The 15,487-nt window shown below is 38.2% G+C and overlaps 1 protein-coding gene across 2 annotated transcripts in view; it reads right to left on the reverse strand.

Moving 5' to 3' along the window:
• LOC111871344 overlaps positions 1-14,706 on the reverse strand; it is a 33,753-nt gene extending 19,047 nt beyond the window's left edge. Inside the window, exons 1-8 of one of the 2 annotated variants that reach the window (XM_023864376.2) lie at positions 14,572-14,706; positions 12,209-12,388; positions 10,962-11,171; positions 9,429-9,485; positions 8,932-9,090; positions 7,211-7,615; positions 6,136-6,447; positions 5,172-5,286 (exon numbers count right to left, since the gene is read on the reverse strand). In XM_023864376.2, the coding sequence (XP_023720144.1) occupies positions 5,172-5,286; positions 6,136-6,447; positions 7,211-7,615; positions 8,932-9,090; positions 9,429-9,485; positions 10,962-11,171; positions 12,209-12,364 (1,414 nt within the window). In that variant the 5' untranslated portion in view covers positions 12,365-12,388; positions 14,572-14,706. The remainder of the gene's footprint in view (positions 1-5,171; positions 5,287-6,135; positions 6,448-7,210; positions 7,616-8,931; positions 9,091-9,428; positions 9,486-10,961; positions 11,172-12,208; positions 12,389-14,571) is intronic. The other variant, XM_023864377.2, reaches the window with a different exon arrangement.
• Between the last annotated feature and the right edge of the window lie 781 nt (positions 14,707-15,487).

The following is a 15,487-nucleotide window of genomic DNA, read 5'->3' on the forward strand; positions in this document are numbered from 1 at the left end:
TTTGAAGCCCTCAAAAGGTGTAGAACTCACTCATTTGAAGAGTGTAAATGTTCTACTATCTCTGATACATTTATCAAGAGCCTGATTCTTTTTCAGTGAAATCTGATGCTCAGATAGAAAGGAAGGTACTCATAATTTACATTAAAAATCAAGCAGCCCTTTAGTTTTTGGATTTCCTGGGATGGCTTCTCTCTAGCTGCATAATGTTGGAAGCTGCTGTTGCAAAATCTTTCAGTGTCTGATGCTCTGTTATACTTAAACTTTGTTGATTCCATATGTTAAACATATCTTCTCCTCTTGGTTTCTTTTTTATGTTCAGTCCTCGCGCTGAGCATAAACGATGTAGTTTATCTGCTTCCTGTCCCAACTTAGGCAGATGTGCAGTCAAATAAATGTGAAGGGTGTTCCCCAAGGCAGATGGACATGCGGTTAAATACCCAAGTAGAGGGTCTGTCTTGAATTCAAACATTGTTTCCAGATCCATCATCAAGTGTGCAATGCGATCATATGCCTTGCCCAAACTGCTTGGGTTACCTTTCGGTGTGGATGACACTACACGAAGGTGTTCCTGTACATTGACCCAGATGGCCATGTTTCCATCCTTCATGAGAAACACACCCCTCCCATGTGGCCAGTGATGACCATGTAAAAGGTTTTCTTCATTTTCTTGAGCATCAGTCAACAACACCAACAAATTTGAAGCATTAAGTTTATCTTTAATTTCAGAGTTTTCCTCTAACACTTCAGCCATGGAGTAATATGATTTTTCTTCCTCTTGTTCATCATTGTTTGTAGTTTCTCTTCTGTCACAGTCTTCAAAAGAACTCACCAGATCCCTCTCTAAAGCCTCAAGTTGTGCAAAACTCAAGTCTGAAGGTAACTGATACTCAGCCACATTTCTGCAGCACTCAATTCTTCCAGACTTGATGTGTTTACCAGACGGATCAATAATAATTTCACCAATATGTCCCTTTCTCTTTCTGATTTCTTGATCTTCATTCTCATCCTCTTCTTCTTCCTCCAAGAAAAATAGCGACTTAGGTTGTGGGTTAAGATCATAGTTTACAAGCAAACCATGCAAATCTTTGATTAATGGTACAAGCAGGTCACTAAATACGGTGTAAGACTCATAATCTGGAGCAGTCACGCCTCCATTTCTTTGAATTACTTCCTCTAGTTCTTCATCTAGGTCAGCATCATTGTCTTCAGGGATTTCCTTGGCCCCTGGCCAGATTACATCCAAGAGATTGTGGTCCATTCTTGTTAGCCGCATCTTCAACTTTTCAAACACTGGTCGTTTCAGGTAACGCTGTAGCAATGTTCCTGACATCAGCTGCCCATTGGTCGAGGTTTCTTCACGTACAAGTTCATAGCACCGTTCCAATGTATCAAGTATTTCTGGATCATCAATGTCACGTCTTGCAGAGACGGTGTCATTTGGAACTGCATTCAAATATTGCAAATAATGGCAAACATTTAGAATTTTACCACTCAAACTTTCTCAACCACATTCATATAATAGTCTAATTGAGTCTAATTTTAACATCACCAATTTCAATAGGTTCATTCATCTAAGAGGCATACATTCATACTTCTCACTCCATACTGCAGTCATACTGTGATGTTCTGTATTGTGATACCATGCATCTGTTTCATAAATACAAACGTTTTGGAGTGCCCTACAAAGGGAGGAATTATTTTCTTCAAAATGTTGGTTTGACTGGGTTCTCTTTGTTCAATGGGTTGTTTTATGATGCTGTCAGAATCTAGACTGTATGATGCCTCAGATGGAAGGATGACTCTGATAAGCTGGGAAGGATTTGTAAGGTAGCAGACATGGCCTAATTGACATACTATCCCAGCATTTGCATGGAAGGACTGAGGAAAAGCACACAACACTCTAGTCAGGATAGTGAGTGCCACAGCTGAGATTTGAAACAAACACTTTCTTAATATGAGTCTAGATTGTATCTGCCACACAACCAGCTTGGTCAAAATGTACAAGAATACACAGTGTCACAATGCAGAACAGCACAGTATGAACTCCTTAAAAAATTATGTAGCTATGGCATTGCATCCTACAGAAACGTCTGTATTAATTTCGCCTATTAAAACTTGAATAATTAACCTTTGGCCATTAGTATAACTACCATCACATAATTATCTAATAGGACCGAAACATGTGGAGCAAAAATACTGAGAACAGTTCAGCATTTGCTCTTTTATTGATTCTGTTGCAAATATCGTTATTATAAAACAGCACTGTGTGAAAGATTTTAAATTCAGACAAAAAGTTATCTTTTTATAAGTATCAGTTTTTTTGGACATTACTCCTTCCATTTTTAACAAATATAATTTAATCTCCTACTACCCAGGTCAAGCATTCCATTTTTGATATAAGGGTTGTGATTTTCCCATCATCATAAAATAAAGTTTAAGTTGTTAGGAATTCCTAATAAGTATATTTTTGTGTACCTACTATAGTTATTGCTGATTACAAAATTTGTTTTTGTTATAAATGTGGACAAAAACATTTGTAAAAACACATCTCCACTTGTAACATGGGGACAATGGAAAAACTGGGGTCTCGTTATGGTGCTTCACATTGTGGGAACATTTTCGAGCATATGTACCTTCTTTAATAAAATGGGCATCTGGTGTACAGCATGCAGTAATATGTGTTTATATGTGTCTTCCTTGGTTTATTACACTTTCAAAAATAACAATAAAAACAATAACAGCAATAACAGGATTAATGATAAAATTGATGTTGATGATGATGGTAATCCACCACAGAAGTTGAGGTGACAAGACAATTATGACGAATGATTAAGCAGGGGTTTGGAAAGAAACAGGTGTCACATAATTTGGAGTACTATTCAAAAATGTTAATGTATAGAATGAGTAAAACTACGAAATCCTCAGTAAAGATAGCCTGGCCTTGTCCTAATACAAATTACATATATTAACCAACTCCATGTATTCTTTTTTTTTATTGCTAGTGGGGTGGCACTATGCTACAAGTTGGAAGGTCACGGGTTCAAGTCCCGATGAGGTCGTTGGATTTTTTCCAATTGACCTGATCCTTCTGGCCGCACTATGGCCCTGGGGTTCACTCAGTCTCTAACAGAAATGAGTACCAGGAATTAAATAAATAATTTTCCTGGGGAGTAAAGTGCGGCCAGCACGTAAGGCTGACAACCTTACCGCCATCTTTGAGCTGATTGTCTAGATAATGTAGGACCCTCAACATCTCACAACCCTATGGGCCTTCACGGCCTGTTACAGGGATAGCTTTACTTTTTTCCTAGTGGGGTGGGACTAAGTCCCTTGTACTGCGGCCAATTCTTGCCTATTGTACCAGACCCAGATGATAGGTGAGGGTGATTGTGGAGCAATTGGTGGAATGAAGACTGGCAGGGGAACCGAAGTACTCAGAGAAAACCTGCCCCAGCACCACTTTGTCCACCATAAATTCCACTTGACCAGACCGGGGATCGAACCCGGGCCGCCGCAGTGGGAAGCCAGCGACTAACCGCTTGAGCTATGGCATGGCTCTACATGTATTCTTACTCTAGCCTCCGGTTCTTTTAAATATGTAGAAACGCATATTGCCTTCACACATAATGGTGATAATTAGTTACTGATGCTATGAATTCATGTGGTTTACTGTTGAAGTTGATTCTGCTCTTGAATCTTTGCACTGGGTTGATTTGGGTAGTGCTGACAACATTCTGGAGGCATATGCTGCCTCCATCTTCATGTTTTCATTGTCAAAGTGAGTATGGTAGGTGAGTGTTGGCAACAATAGTAACTTATCATCCACTATGAGATTTGAGGCACTCATATTAGTGATTGTGAAGATTACTATTGCCTGGGATGTGATGCTGCATAATCTTGTAGCAGTTTATTAGTGTTTTAGTAAAAACTGCTTTCTCCAGCTTCAGGTAGAAGATGCAGCAAGCTAGATTCTCTGAATCACAACTCTGCTCTTTTACCCTAATGATAGAGGTAACAGGTTCCTCTGAGACATTGATAGATATCTACCAGACATCGTGGCATTTCATCTCAGATGGCAGTAATAGTCACATTCACTGTCATCAGAACTTTACTTTTCTGCCCTGAAGATGGAAGCAGCAGGCTCCTCCAGAAGTTGGCAAATATCTACCAGACTACACAACATTGCAACCCAGAAGACAGAAAATTCTGTACTCATCCTTAGGTTCACTGTGTTACACTAGTGCCATATTTAAGTAACTAATTACAACTATATTCAAAATAAAATCTGAAATTGAAAATCACGTATTTTGGTGAGTTATATCCTATTTTTCTTTTACATTGACATCTGCAAACGTAAAGAATAATGTAGTGACTCTGAGGATGTCTAGTTATTAGTCACCTTACTAACCTGTTCCCAAGTTATAATATTCAATGTAAAAAAGAAATAAAGTGAAAGTATCCCTGTAACAGGCCATGGAGGCCCATAAGGTTGTGAGATGTTGAGGTTCCCTGAACCATGAGAATCTATCATGAATGTAACTTATATGTAACTGACAATACTGTTCTTGTGCGGATGTTCTTTTGGGGGATTATTTTATGACACCGTCACAGTATTGAGGTTAAATAGTATTGAATGGTAGGATATTTGATGAACTAGAAACGATTTAAGAGGGGGAAGTCATGGTCTAATTGAGGCATTATTTGTCTGAGGGCTGTTAAAACCAGTCAAGATAGCTATGTCCCAGTGGAGATTCGAACAGAGAGCCCCCTCCACCTGAAATACAGGTCTAGAGCATTGTATTATATGTGACTGTAATATACATTTCCATATAGCTTCATATAGTAGAGCTATTTTTGAAATGCTGATAGTCACTTTGCTAGTGATGAAATCCCCCCCACCTTTTACAGTATCAGAATGTTCGTCACTGTGCTTGTAAGTGCCTGTTACTGGCACTGTCCATCGAAAGTTTTGAAGAACAATTACGTGCGCTCACATGGGCGCTGGTGGGGTGGGTGGGTGTGGGAGATCCTTGCAGAAATCGTATGAAGTGCTGAGGACCCAGGTGAAGAAAGTCCACTATGGGCTGACATTGTCTTGTGAACAATGAAAGGGTTCATATGCAACCTAAGTAACAGCCAGCAGTGAAGTGAAAAGCACTGAAATATCTTACCTTTGTCTTCAAGCATGTTATTAGCGACCTCTCCTGATACACCATACTCCTCCAGCAGATCTTGATGAGTGAGAATGCCAGGGTTCTTCATGTAGTACTCTGCAGTGTTATCTAGCTGCAGAGTAAATGGAATTTAATTTAGGTATTGAAAAGAAATGCAGCAATTTCCAGATTATTCAGCATGCATGGGAAATGTAGTATGCCAGCTACATGAATCTGCCAGTTATTTGAGAAAACTTTCACAGAAAACCAATGCAAAGTCAGGAAAACCTATTTTCACATATTCACTTTAATTTTTGCATAAGGATCCATGTAGATCTTACAAAAGAGCAAAGTGTTCAGTGAAATAAAACTGTGGAATACAAAATGCTCAAGAAAATTAAAGAAACACAAATTCATGATTTATTTAATCCGTCTTGCAGTGCGTACACTTATCTGTCTTCTTCTCTCACTCTCACTANCACTAATTCACTAGAAGTGAACCTACTAGACAATAGCTAAACTACACAGAGACTGAAAAGACACACCATCCTAACTCTACCAGACAGACCTGAGTAAAAACCGAACACAAGAATTCAAACTTAACATTTTATACATTGAAATCTGAAATATGAAATGCTGAATATACCAGTCACCCCACACCCAAACACTTTATTTGTCCTTTATGTGTCTGAAGCCCAGGTGTGTGAACCAAAAGTAGAAGCAGAAATAGCCATTGATTTTTTTAATTCTGTAAATAAAAATTAAGAAGAAAAATAAGTTTATTGTTCCAAAGTGGAATGAAAATTTTGTGTGGTGAGGTCCCTGAGCAGGTGCCCACTTCTCCATTGGATAAAGTGGCCTACCTAGAGAACAGAGACTAAAGGAAGACTATAATGAAAATATTATTTTGAGTCTGGTACAGGAAACAATTTGCACAGTCTATGAAAAGAGCAATAAACCGAATTCAATTGTTAGAACTTACATTATCTTTGAGTGTAGGGTCGGCACCCAGTTTGAGCAGTAAGTTGTAATAGTGTCCATTGTCTGCCATTGTGGCTGCATAGTGCAAAGGAGTGCGATCACTGTTGTCTCGAGCCTGTAAAGTCTCTGTAAATCGTCCAGCTAGGTACCGGATTATAGCTGTATGACCAAACAGGATGGCCACATGGAGAGGTGTAGATCCCATTGAATTTGAACCATCACGGGCAATTGCAAATTTACGTCTGTCCAGGGCAGCTTGTAGGTCCCTCAAGTGGCCCTCTTGAGCTGCTTCGTGAACTGCACGAATCTTCCCCTATAAAATAACATTCTTGAGTAAATTTTATATTGCAGTATTAAGAAATGTTTATGAACCATTTCTACACTGTACCATCCTCTTGCAATGGTTTGATTGGATATACTGATTTATCTATTATATGACCTAGGAACTTAGCATCCAGTGCATAATAATAACATTGTGAGTAATTAATAAATGACCACACAATTGAATAATATCATTCTTGTGTCATGTAGGGAAGATGAATAACTGTAACCAATTACAGACCAGTAACTGAACAAGAGTTTGGAAAATTAGAACTAACCAAGAAGTGAGATAATTACATAAAACCCCTGATATGGATCCTAGGAAGATGATGATTTTAGTGGTTAGGGAAAGTTATTAGAATGCATCAGATATGGGTAACTAAGACAATATGATAATCCAGAATAAAATTGTATAGCCAGGTACTGCAACACATCAGGAAAAGAGTAATGAGTCAGCAAGAAACTGAAAATGGAAGTATTGTGGGAAGGAAAAGTTTAGAGACTTTTATCCAATGACCCTTATAAAACAGGAACAGCAGTCAAAAGACAAAAAGATGGTATTTATGATACATGGGAGAATTATCATATGTTTACGGCTCCATTTAAATCCGCTGCATTCTGACGCTATCTAACCAGTTAATCTAAGTGTCATTTATACATCATATTTTAGCATGCAATGCACAGTATGGGATCATTAATTTTACTGCATTACACAGTGAAGTTGTTGAACTTTAGATGATTGATCAGAAACTTACCATGTATGCTGGAACATTGTTGAGGAATCCCTGAAGATCGGGATCATCAGATGTCTGTCCTATAAGACGATGTCCCTCTCCATTTAGCACCAGATTTGCCAGCTGCTCCATATTTCCTGCTTCAATAAGTCGTTTCACTTCCTCATCTTCCTCTGGTGGTGCTGCATTAACATCATGATCGATTACATCACGTCTTTCATGAACTTCTTGGCCTATCTCTTCTTCTTCTTCCTCACCCATTCCTGCATCTTCCTCCCCATCTTCTTCAGTAGCCTCCATTTCATCATCTTGTCTCTCCCATCTATCAATTTCTTCGCCTCTTACTTCTTCATTTTCTCCTTCACCTTTGTTATCTTTCTGCAGAGCTTCCATTTCTGTTCCCTTAGCATTCTCCTCCTCCCCCTCCTGAAATTCACAACGTTTCATTTGTAATTTGGTTTATGTCCTTAAACATTTATTGAAACAACAAGCAATAGAGATTTTATTCAACTGGGAAATTGTCCTGAAAGAAACACTTCAGGTTTCATGAAATGTTTCTCTCCTATTGAGACACCAATAAATGATCAGATTCAAAAAGCCTTTGGAAATATTCTCTTTGTCCACTCCTGGAACAACCTTTGGTCCCAGCAGATTACAGATTACATTGCCTCTTATAAAAGGAATATTACAGGACACAGGACAAGGTTCTGAAGACCTTACTGTATTAAATTTTATCATTCCTATCCTTTGATTTCACTCCATATATCCTAAAGAGTTCTATAAATGCATGATTATCATGTCATATACACCTTCAGGTTTTTTCTTAAATTCGCTTAGTGGTGGTAGAGTCCAACTTGGTCCACTTGGCACAGCAGTCACTGATTGGCCTATTGTAGCCTGCCCTGGGTGATTATGATGATGGAGAATTTGGTGGAATGAAGATTGGCAGGGGAAACTGAAGTACTCTGAGAAAACCTGCCCCAAGCGCCACTTTGTCCACCACAAATCCCACTTAACCAGTCCCCACTTTCAGGTTACTATAGCAACAAATTATTGAGCATTAACATGTTAACACATTAACATATGATTTGTAATAGATTACAAATGAACAAACAGGCTTTTGTTTCTATTCCATGAGTAAAGAAAGTAAATTTGTCCCCATGCTTAATTAATTAAACACTATACCATCACAATATTGGGGTAGTGGAGGTATACCTCCACCACTCTTGACCTCGGCATTAGATTTAGGTGAGTGGTCAGACTGACCCCCGCCCCACCAGCTACTTTACACAAGAGGAAATTGGCACTGATACCCATTAGATAGAAGGCTGGGTGGTCCTCTGAGCTTGTCTGAACATTGTGGAGAAGAGAAAAATTTTACTCCTGTCAGGATTCGAACTCCAGCTTTCCGGCCATAACCCACAACTACAGCAAGTGAGCTATCCTGACTCCCAGCTTTTCTGTGATTACTGATAATATTTTGATATGAATATGTGAAGTGCAGTGTGATATATATAAAGGAGACAGTTCATGATTGATTATTTGTGCCTATTATTCATGGGAGATAGTGGTAAATATTAGCCTCATCACTTCATTCAATAATATTCAGAACTAGCTAGGAATAAGGGAGAAGTCCAGGGACTTTAATACTCTGAAAGTTTATTTAGTAAATGATGAGACTTCCTATTGAATTCTCAGTAGGTGTTATATTATTAGTGTTTTAAAGAACAACACATGTCTACCTCTTCTGTTTGCCTCCTGTATTCCTCATCATGATCTCCCTCCTCTCCTACGCCTTCATCCTCATCATCTGGTGGCTCTGGCCCCTTATGTCCTGCAGTTGGGGTTGCTGATCTGCTGTTAAGATCTGGAACTTCTGCAGCCACTGATACTGGTATTTTCTGTCAACAAGCACAGAAATATTCATCTGCTTTGGATTGTGAAAGAAGTATACATATATAATTTTCATTTCATGCATCCTGTTGTGTTATAATATACAACTTCTTGTAATAAAGAAGTTGTAAAATATACATATACAAAGTGAATCACAAAATATCTGTTAATAGCAGACCACATCATGTATCATCAGCAGCATTTGTGTCTGTTTACATGTATGGAACAAGAACTTAAACACGTGCAAGGTTTTTGGTTCTCATGCCAGTGAATATCAAGATTACAATCTTCTTGGATGTGACACCATTTAGATTTGTAGAGAGTTATCAACGTTTTGGAGACTTACCACAGCTGCTGCTGCTTCTGCTGCTGTTCTAGCCATGTTGGACATGCTCTTTTGTTTCTACATGGAACCAAAATATTGTATCCAATTAGCTTTATATGTGCAAGAGTTGAAGTTCTCATGGTGCTGCATATGAAGATAATTGTTGGTCAGGGTTTGGTGCTGAGTAGTATGGGAGAAAGGTATCAATGTTTTGGAGGTACCTGCTACTTCCATCTTCAAGGTAAATGGAGGCAGCTAATTCATCCAAAACATTAATACTTTTCTAGACGAATACATGACATCATATTTCAAGAGATAGTGGTCTTAATATTATGATTTCTGAAACTGAATACCTCCATAGTACAGTGACTTGTTTTAGTGGCTACTGCCTGATGGTAGGAAACCTAATTTTTATCACAATAATAAATAACATGCTACAGGTTCTTATTTTAAGTCTATTCAGTTCAGTTTCCAACTTTGCAACATCTTTCTCTTAGAATTAATATTAATATTATATTACATTAATAACATTCTCCAGAATATACTTGGAAATTCTAAGGTATTTTCATCCCTTCAAGTTTTCAGACCAAAATTTTGCATGCATTTTTCATTTCCTCATGCATTCCACATGTCCTGCATACCTTATTCATAATTTAATCATTACAGCAATACAGATGAATCTCCTCCTGACACAATTTCTTCAAGCTTTCAGTTACTTCCTGTGTCTTAGATACAAACACACTTTTTGAGAATGCTGTGATCAGCGTACATCTCTCAGAGTCAGAGACCAAGTTTCACATTCATATTAAAGAACAGGCAACATTATTATGTACTTTATATTAAGCTTAATTTAAATTGCTCTCATAAATGGCTCATCATATTATCAAATTATTAATAGCTAATAATTTTCATTTAATTATGTTTTCAATATGACTTACAGATGACAAAATGAAAGAAGAAATATCTGACATATCTCTGCAGTGCTGTTCAACAGCTATCAATAGTACATCTGTATCAACAATTAATAGGCCATGCCATAGCTCAAGTGGTAGTCACTGGCTTCCCACCATGGTGGCCTGGGTTTGATCCCGGGTCTGGTCAAGTGGGATTTGTGGTGGACAAAGTGACGCTGGGGCGGGTTTTCTCAGATCACTTCGGTATCCCCTGCCAATCTTCATTCCATCAAATTCTCCGTCATCATAATCACCTGGGGCAGGCTCCAATAGGCCAATCAGTGGCCACCGTGTCGAGTGGACCCAGTTGGACTCCACCCCCCATGAAGCAAATCAACAGTAAGTGAACATCATGTTCAATGAGGTACTCAAAATTGCAAAGAATGGCATAGGTATAAATCAAACATGAGTAACAATTTCTCTCACTTTTTATAAACTAATTTGAAAATCAGAGGAGCTCTGAAATGGGCTTGTTTGAGACAACACCTCTCTTTCTTCCTGAGGGTCCCCCTTCCACTTCCCTCAACCATATCATCCACTTTGCTCTAGAGAATAATACAGTAAAAGTATCTAGAATATAATTAAATATTCACAATACAACCTTCACCCTTTCAGGAGACTTTTCCCCATTGTATCTCAAGTCGCTGTCAATAGGTATTGGGCCGAAGTCATAGGTCATGTTGTTGAGTAGCCTCCAGTCCCAAGCAGGTGGGAAGATGGTAGCAGTTCGAGGGGCATCTGGGATCACCTGCAGATTTTTTAGGTCCAGTTCTCCAGGCTTGGTTCGATAGTAACTTGGTGGCTTTCCTCTCTGGTGGCAACAAGATCACATGAATTGATCCTAATAAACACATGATCTGCTGTATATGCTACCATATATTTTTAATAGAATGTCTATGATTGTTTTGTTTCAAGGAAACAGCTTCCTATTCAGTTTTGCCCACTAGAAACACATGTGGTTAATTGCAGTCACTGTTTGGATCTATTTGAATCATTTGAATTTCCTATATGGACCTTCTGAATAATATGTAGTAAAATTATAAGTAATAAGGACATGGAAAAGTTTCAGATATAAGTATTCTACTATTTGCACCGAGATTCTTTATGTAAGTCAATTATGGTTTTCTTCCTGTTATACGAACACAAGGGCCTATGAGCAGCCAGTTTACTGACTGGACTATCTCAGCAGATACATCCATTCTAAGTAGACATCTGTTGCAATTTTCCAGCTGGCTAAGAAACTAAAATACTTGTCTTTTATTCAGAATGTACTTGCCAGAACACAGGTTACTGTCACTGGGGATTGTCAGTAATCTTCATATTATTTCAAGACCATGAACTGTTGTCCATATATTTCAAAACATTAAAAAATTAACTTAAAATTATAAGATTCGTACAAAATACCAAAATTGCAATTGGTGTGTTATTCTCAGTATATGATCTGTCAACACGAATTAGTAATTTAGTAGCCATCTGATTAAGAACAATTATGGGATTGATATTTGTTTCCATAAGATTGTGAATAAATTCATCTTAATATTTTATTTTCTGAAATCTGTTAATAGCGAAGCTTCAAAAATGATTAAAAAATCTTTTAGGAAATAATAACAGAACCACAAGAAATACATTTGGCTTTATTTAATTATGTTCACTAACTTTCTAGGATTATATCCACAAATTTTCGTGGCCTCCCTCAGTCAATCCAGACAAATACCATAATTAGAACTGCTTATTCCCACTGCTTTACAATACATAATCATTGTTTCATTCCATTTGATGTCAGATAATGGTTGCAGCTTATATAAATGTATTTATGTAACATCTCTTAAGTACAGATGAGGTACTCACACTGTCTAGAGCATTCTCATCAGCTCCAGCCTCAACTAGCAGATTGTAGATGTGACCTCCATCTTTAGCAGCAGCTGCATAATGCAGTGGCATTCTTCCTTCATTGTCTGTAGTGGCAACAGCATGCGGGTTGCGCTGTATGATGCTCTCAACCATCCCTTCACGGCCCAACCCTGCTGCCTGTGGTGGGTGAACATGGGGCTGTTAGCCAGTCCATTTTATATTACCACAAATGCCGTCCTCTGGGATGTGGCTCTGTGTAGATCTGCAGCCATCTGCTCATGCTGGTTCCTCGCTCACGGATTTTTCTACCCTGAAGATGGAGATGATACGTTCCTTCAAAACGTCGGTTCACAGAAGACCTACATGGTGCCACATCCCAGACAACGGCATTCTTCATAATCACTGCTGTGAAATGAACAGTTTTATGTATGTTTTAAATATTGTGTTGTAACAGCAATAATGGGCATGGAAGTTTCTGTTTCAGACATTTCATTTAGCTGAGACATAACTGTGATTTTTAAAGTTGGCGCCCTAAGGAAGGAGTGCCATTGGTGGTAGGAATATTTCATGTAGTGGTGTCCCTCGCTTTCTTGGTAATATTTGTTAGGTGGCTGACCTGTGAATGCAGAGTTTAAATTGCTTACAAAGTACTCTGTCCTTTCGACTCAAGTATTGTTTAAGTGATTATTTATGAACGATGTCTTAGCTCAAGGGGTTAGTCGCTGGCTTCCCACTGCGGCGGCCTGTGTTTGATCCCGGGTTTTATCAAGTGGGATTTGTTGTGGACAAAGTGGCGCTGTTGAGGTTTTCTCCGAGTACTTCGGTTTCCCCTGCCAATCATCATTCCACCAATTGCTCCACAATCACCCTCACATATCATCTGGGGCTGGTACAATAGGCCAGAAGTGGCCACAGTACAAGGGACTTAGTTCCACCCCACTAGAAATAAGAAAAACGATGACTTTAAAAAACTGGAATAACATGCAATGTAAAGGTAAAATTATTCCTGTGCTTAACTAATTAAGCAAGATGAAGATATGTGGAGAATGTTGGTATATCTCCACAATTCTTGGCCATGATACCAAATGGGTGTGAGTGGTCAGCTTCATGCACTGGCCACTTTACCCGCGGAGAAATAGTTCCTCTTTCCCATTTAATAGGAGGCTGGATGGGCCCCAGAGCCAGTCTAGAGGTTGTGGAGAAGAGAAAAATCTCTTGCCCATACTGGGAGTTGAACCCCGCTCGTCCAGCCCTTGCCTATTGCTATACAGACAGAACTATCCTGGGAGAAATTAAGAATAGTTATACTAGATGGAGTAGCTGATGGCTGTTATAAGTCATGTGGCGAAATGAGTTAAGAAGTACAAACTCCCCTGCTGATTGAAAATAGTCCCATAAATAAATTATACAGATGTGATGTAAAGGAGGTAATACATTATTTATTATCAGATGTGGCGTGGGGGAGTGTATTTTAATTCAAGTTCATTACAGTTAGATTCCATTAAAGACCCTTGTAAGCTGCACAGCATGAGTATCAGAGGAGTATATGCCCTACATGCAATAGACATATTTCTTGTTGCTGGTGGGACGTATAAAATTAGGAACTTTCCAAACTTCCAGTAAAGTTTGACAGACATGTCAGTGAAATTTGTTTCTGTGTATAAGATAAAATTCAAAGAAGTGTGCAAGAAGTTGTGAAAGAAAATAAATACTAATGTGACCAAACAGTGGCTTTGGATGGTTCCTGGCAAACATTTATGTAGCATTGTGTTTTTAATGTCTGCATCCTGTTGCATGAATATAACTAATAATACAGATTCCACCATCAACACAACTATAATTTATTAGCTTATGTTCCACTACATGTTTTGACCCTTATAGGATAATTCTCAGGTGTGATGATTTACACATTTTCATTATTAAATTGTAAAGCTTGTATTCATACTCGTATTTATAATTTAAATACAAGAGATATATGAACTAAAAGTTAAAAATTAAAAACTAATTTTACTAACTTTTAAAATTACTTTAAGAGTGTCATGTGATGTATTCAGCTTAGTTTCTATTGCTGCAGTAGACCATACATCTTTTTGTCTGATTCTTCTCTTACTGGGTAGATTCATTTGTGTTAACTCTTTCTTGAGAACAAATTTATCTTCTTTCTTATTACCAGGATGTTGATTGTTACTGTTGTTGTATTGTTTAGTTTATGTGGTATGCTTTGCTGTGTGGTCTATACTATCCTATTTGTATTATTAGTTGTGTAGCCTTGGTTCCCTGGGCTTGAAAGGAACAGCACATATTCATGTGGTTCGTGTTATGTCTGAAAGGAGAATTCTATGAGTTTTTGTTATTTTTACCTTGTGAAGAGGATTCAGTCCATTCTGGTCCTTGCTGAGGAAGATTTGATTTGGTACAGGGTCTGCCGTTCTCTTCTGGAAAGTTTCTTCGTCGTCGTTGACTACTGCACCATGCACGTCCTTGATTGTGCCCTAGATTTACAGACTCATTCTAAGTACCTTGTAAGCAGTGTGCAACAAGTAAGTGCAGTGTTTCAACATAGACCCTTCATGTGCACCCATAAATATGTCCTCAGTGGCTAGCAGAAATTATAGTTTAATAATTAGCACACCTGGATAAATCTCAGATGCTAGATCACCATGATGCCTACAGTTTTCTTCCTATTATATTACTTCTGCTGCATGATCGCTCAAAGATGAAGAGCAAAGACATTTCTTTCTTCTTCTTCTTTCCTTTTCATATCTTTATCTCATTCCCTCCCCTCTCACATTGGACCATCTTGTCATCATTCTCTGCACATCCTAGCAGAGTTAAATTGGAATTTTCCTCTTTGCCAAACTAGGCGGCTATTATTTGAGTTGATGTTTCTGTTGTTCTGTTAATACAAATGAGCAAATTTCTCACCTGAGGTATTTTATGTTTTTATTACAGTTCCAAATTTTTGGAGGAAGCTTCCACATTAACAGAAATTTGTGCAGTTCTGATTATTATACAATTTGTAACTTATTTCTATGGACGTTTTTCACAAGTATAAGAAGACATACAAAATTTCACAGTAAGAACCTTCAATGAACATCATCATCAACCTGAAAGCAAAGGCCTTCAGGCCTGTTCCAGCTTTACACCTCTCTCTAGGTCTTTCCACACCCCTTCTCCCTCTTGGTTTATAGTCTGTGATGCATTTAGGCAATGCAGGGCATTATTAGGATGATAAAACCAAAGATGATGAGATGGGAAAGAAATGTAGCATTTCTG

The sequence above is a fragment of the Cryptotermes secundus genome, unplaced genomic scaffold (genome assembly GCF_002891405.2).
Source record: "Cryptotermes secundus unplaced genomic scaffold, Csec_1.0 scaffold3240, whole genome shotgun sequence".
NCBI classification, from domain to species: Eukaryota; Metazoa; Arthropoda; class Insecta; order Blattodea; family Kalotermitidae; genus Cryptotermes; species Cryptotermes secundus.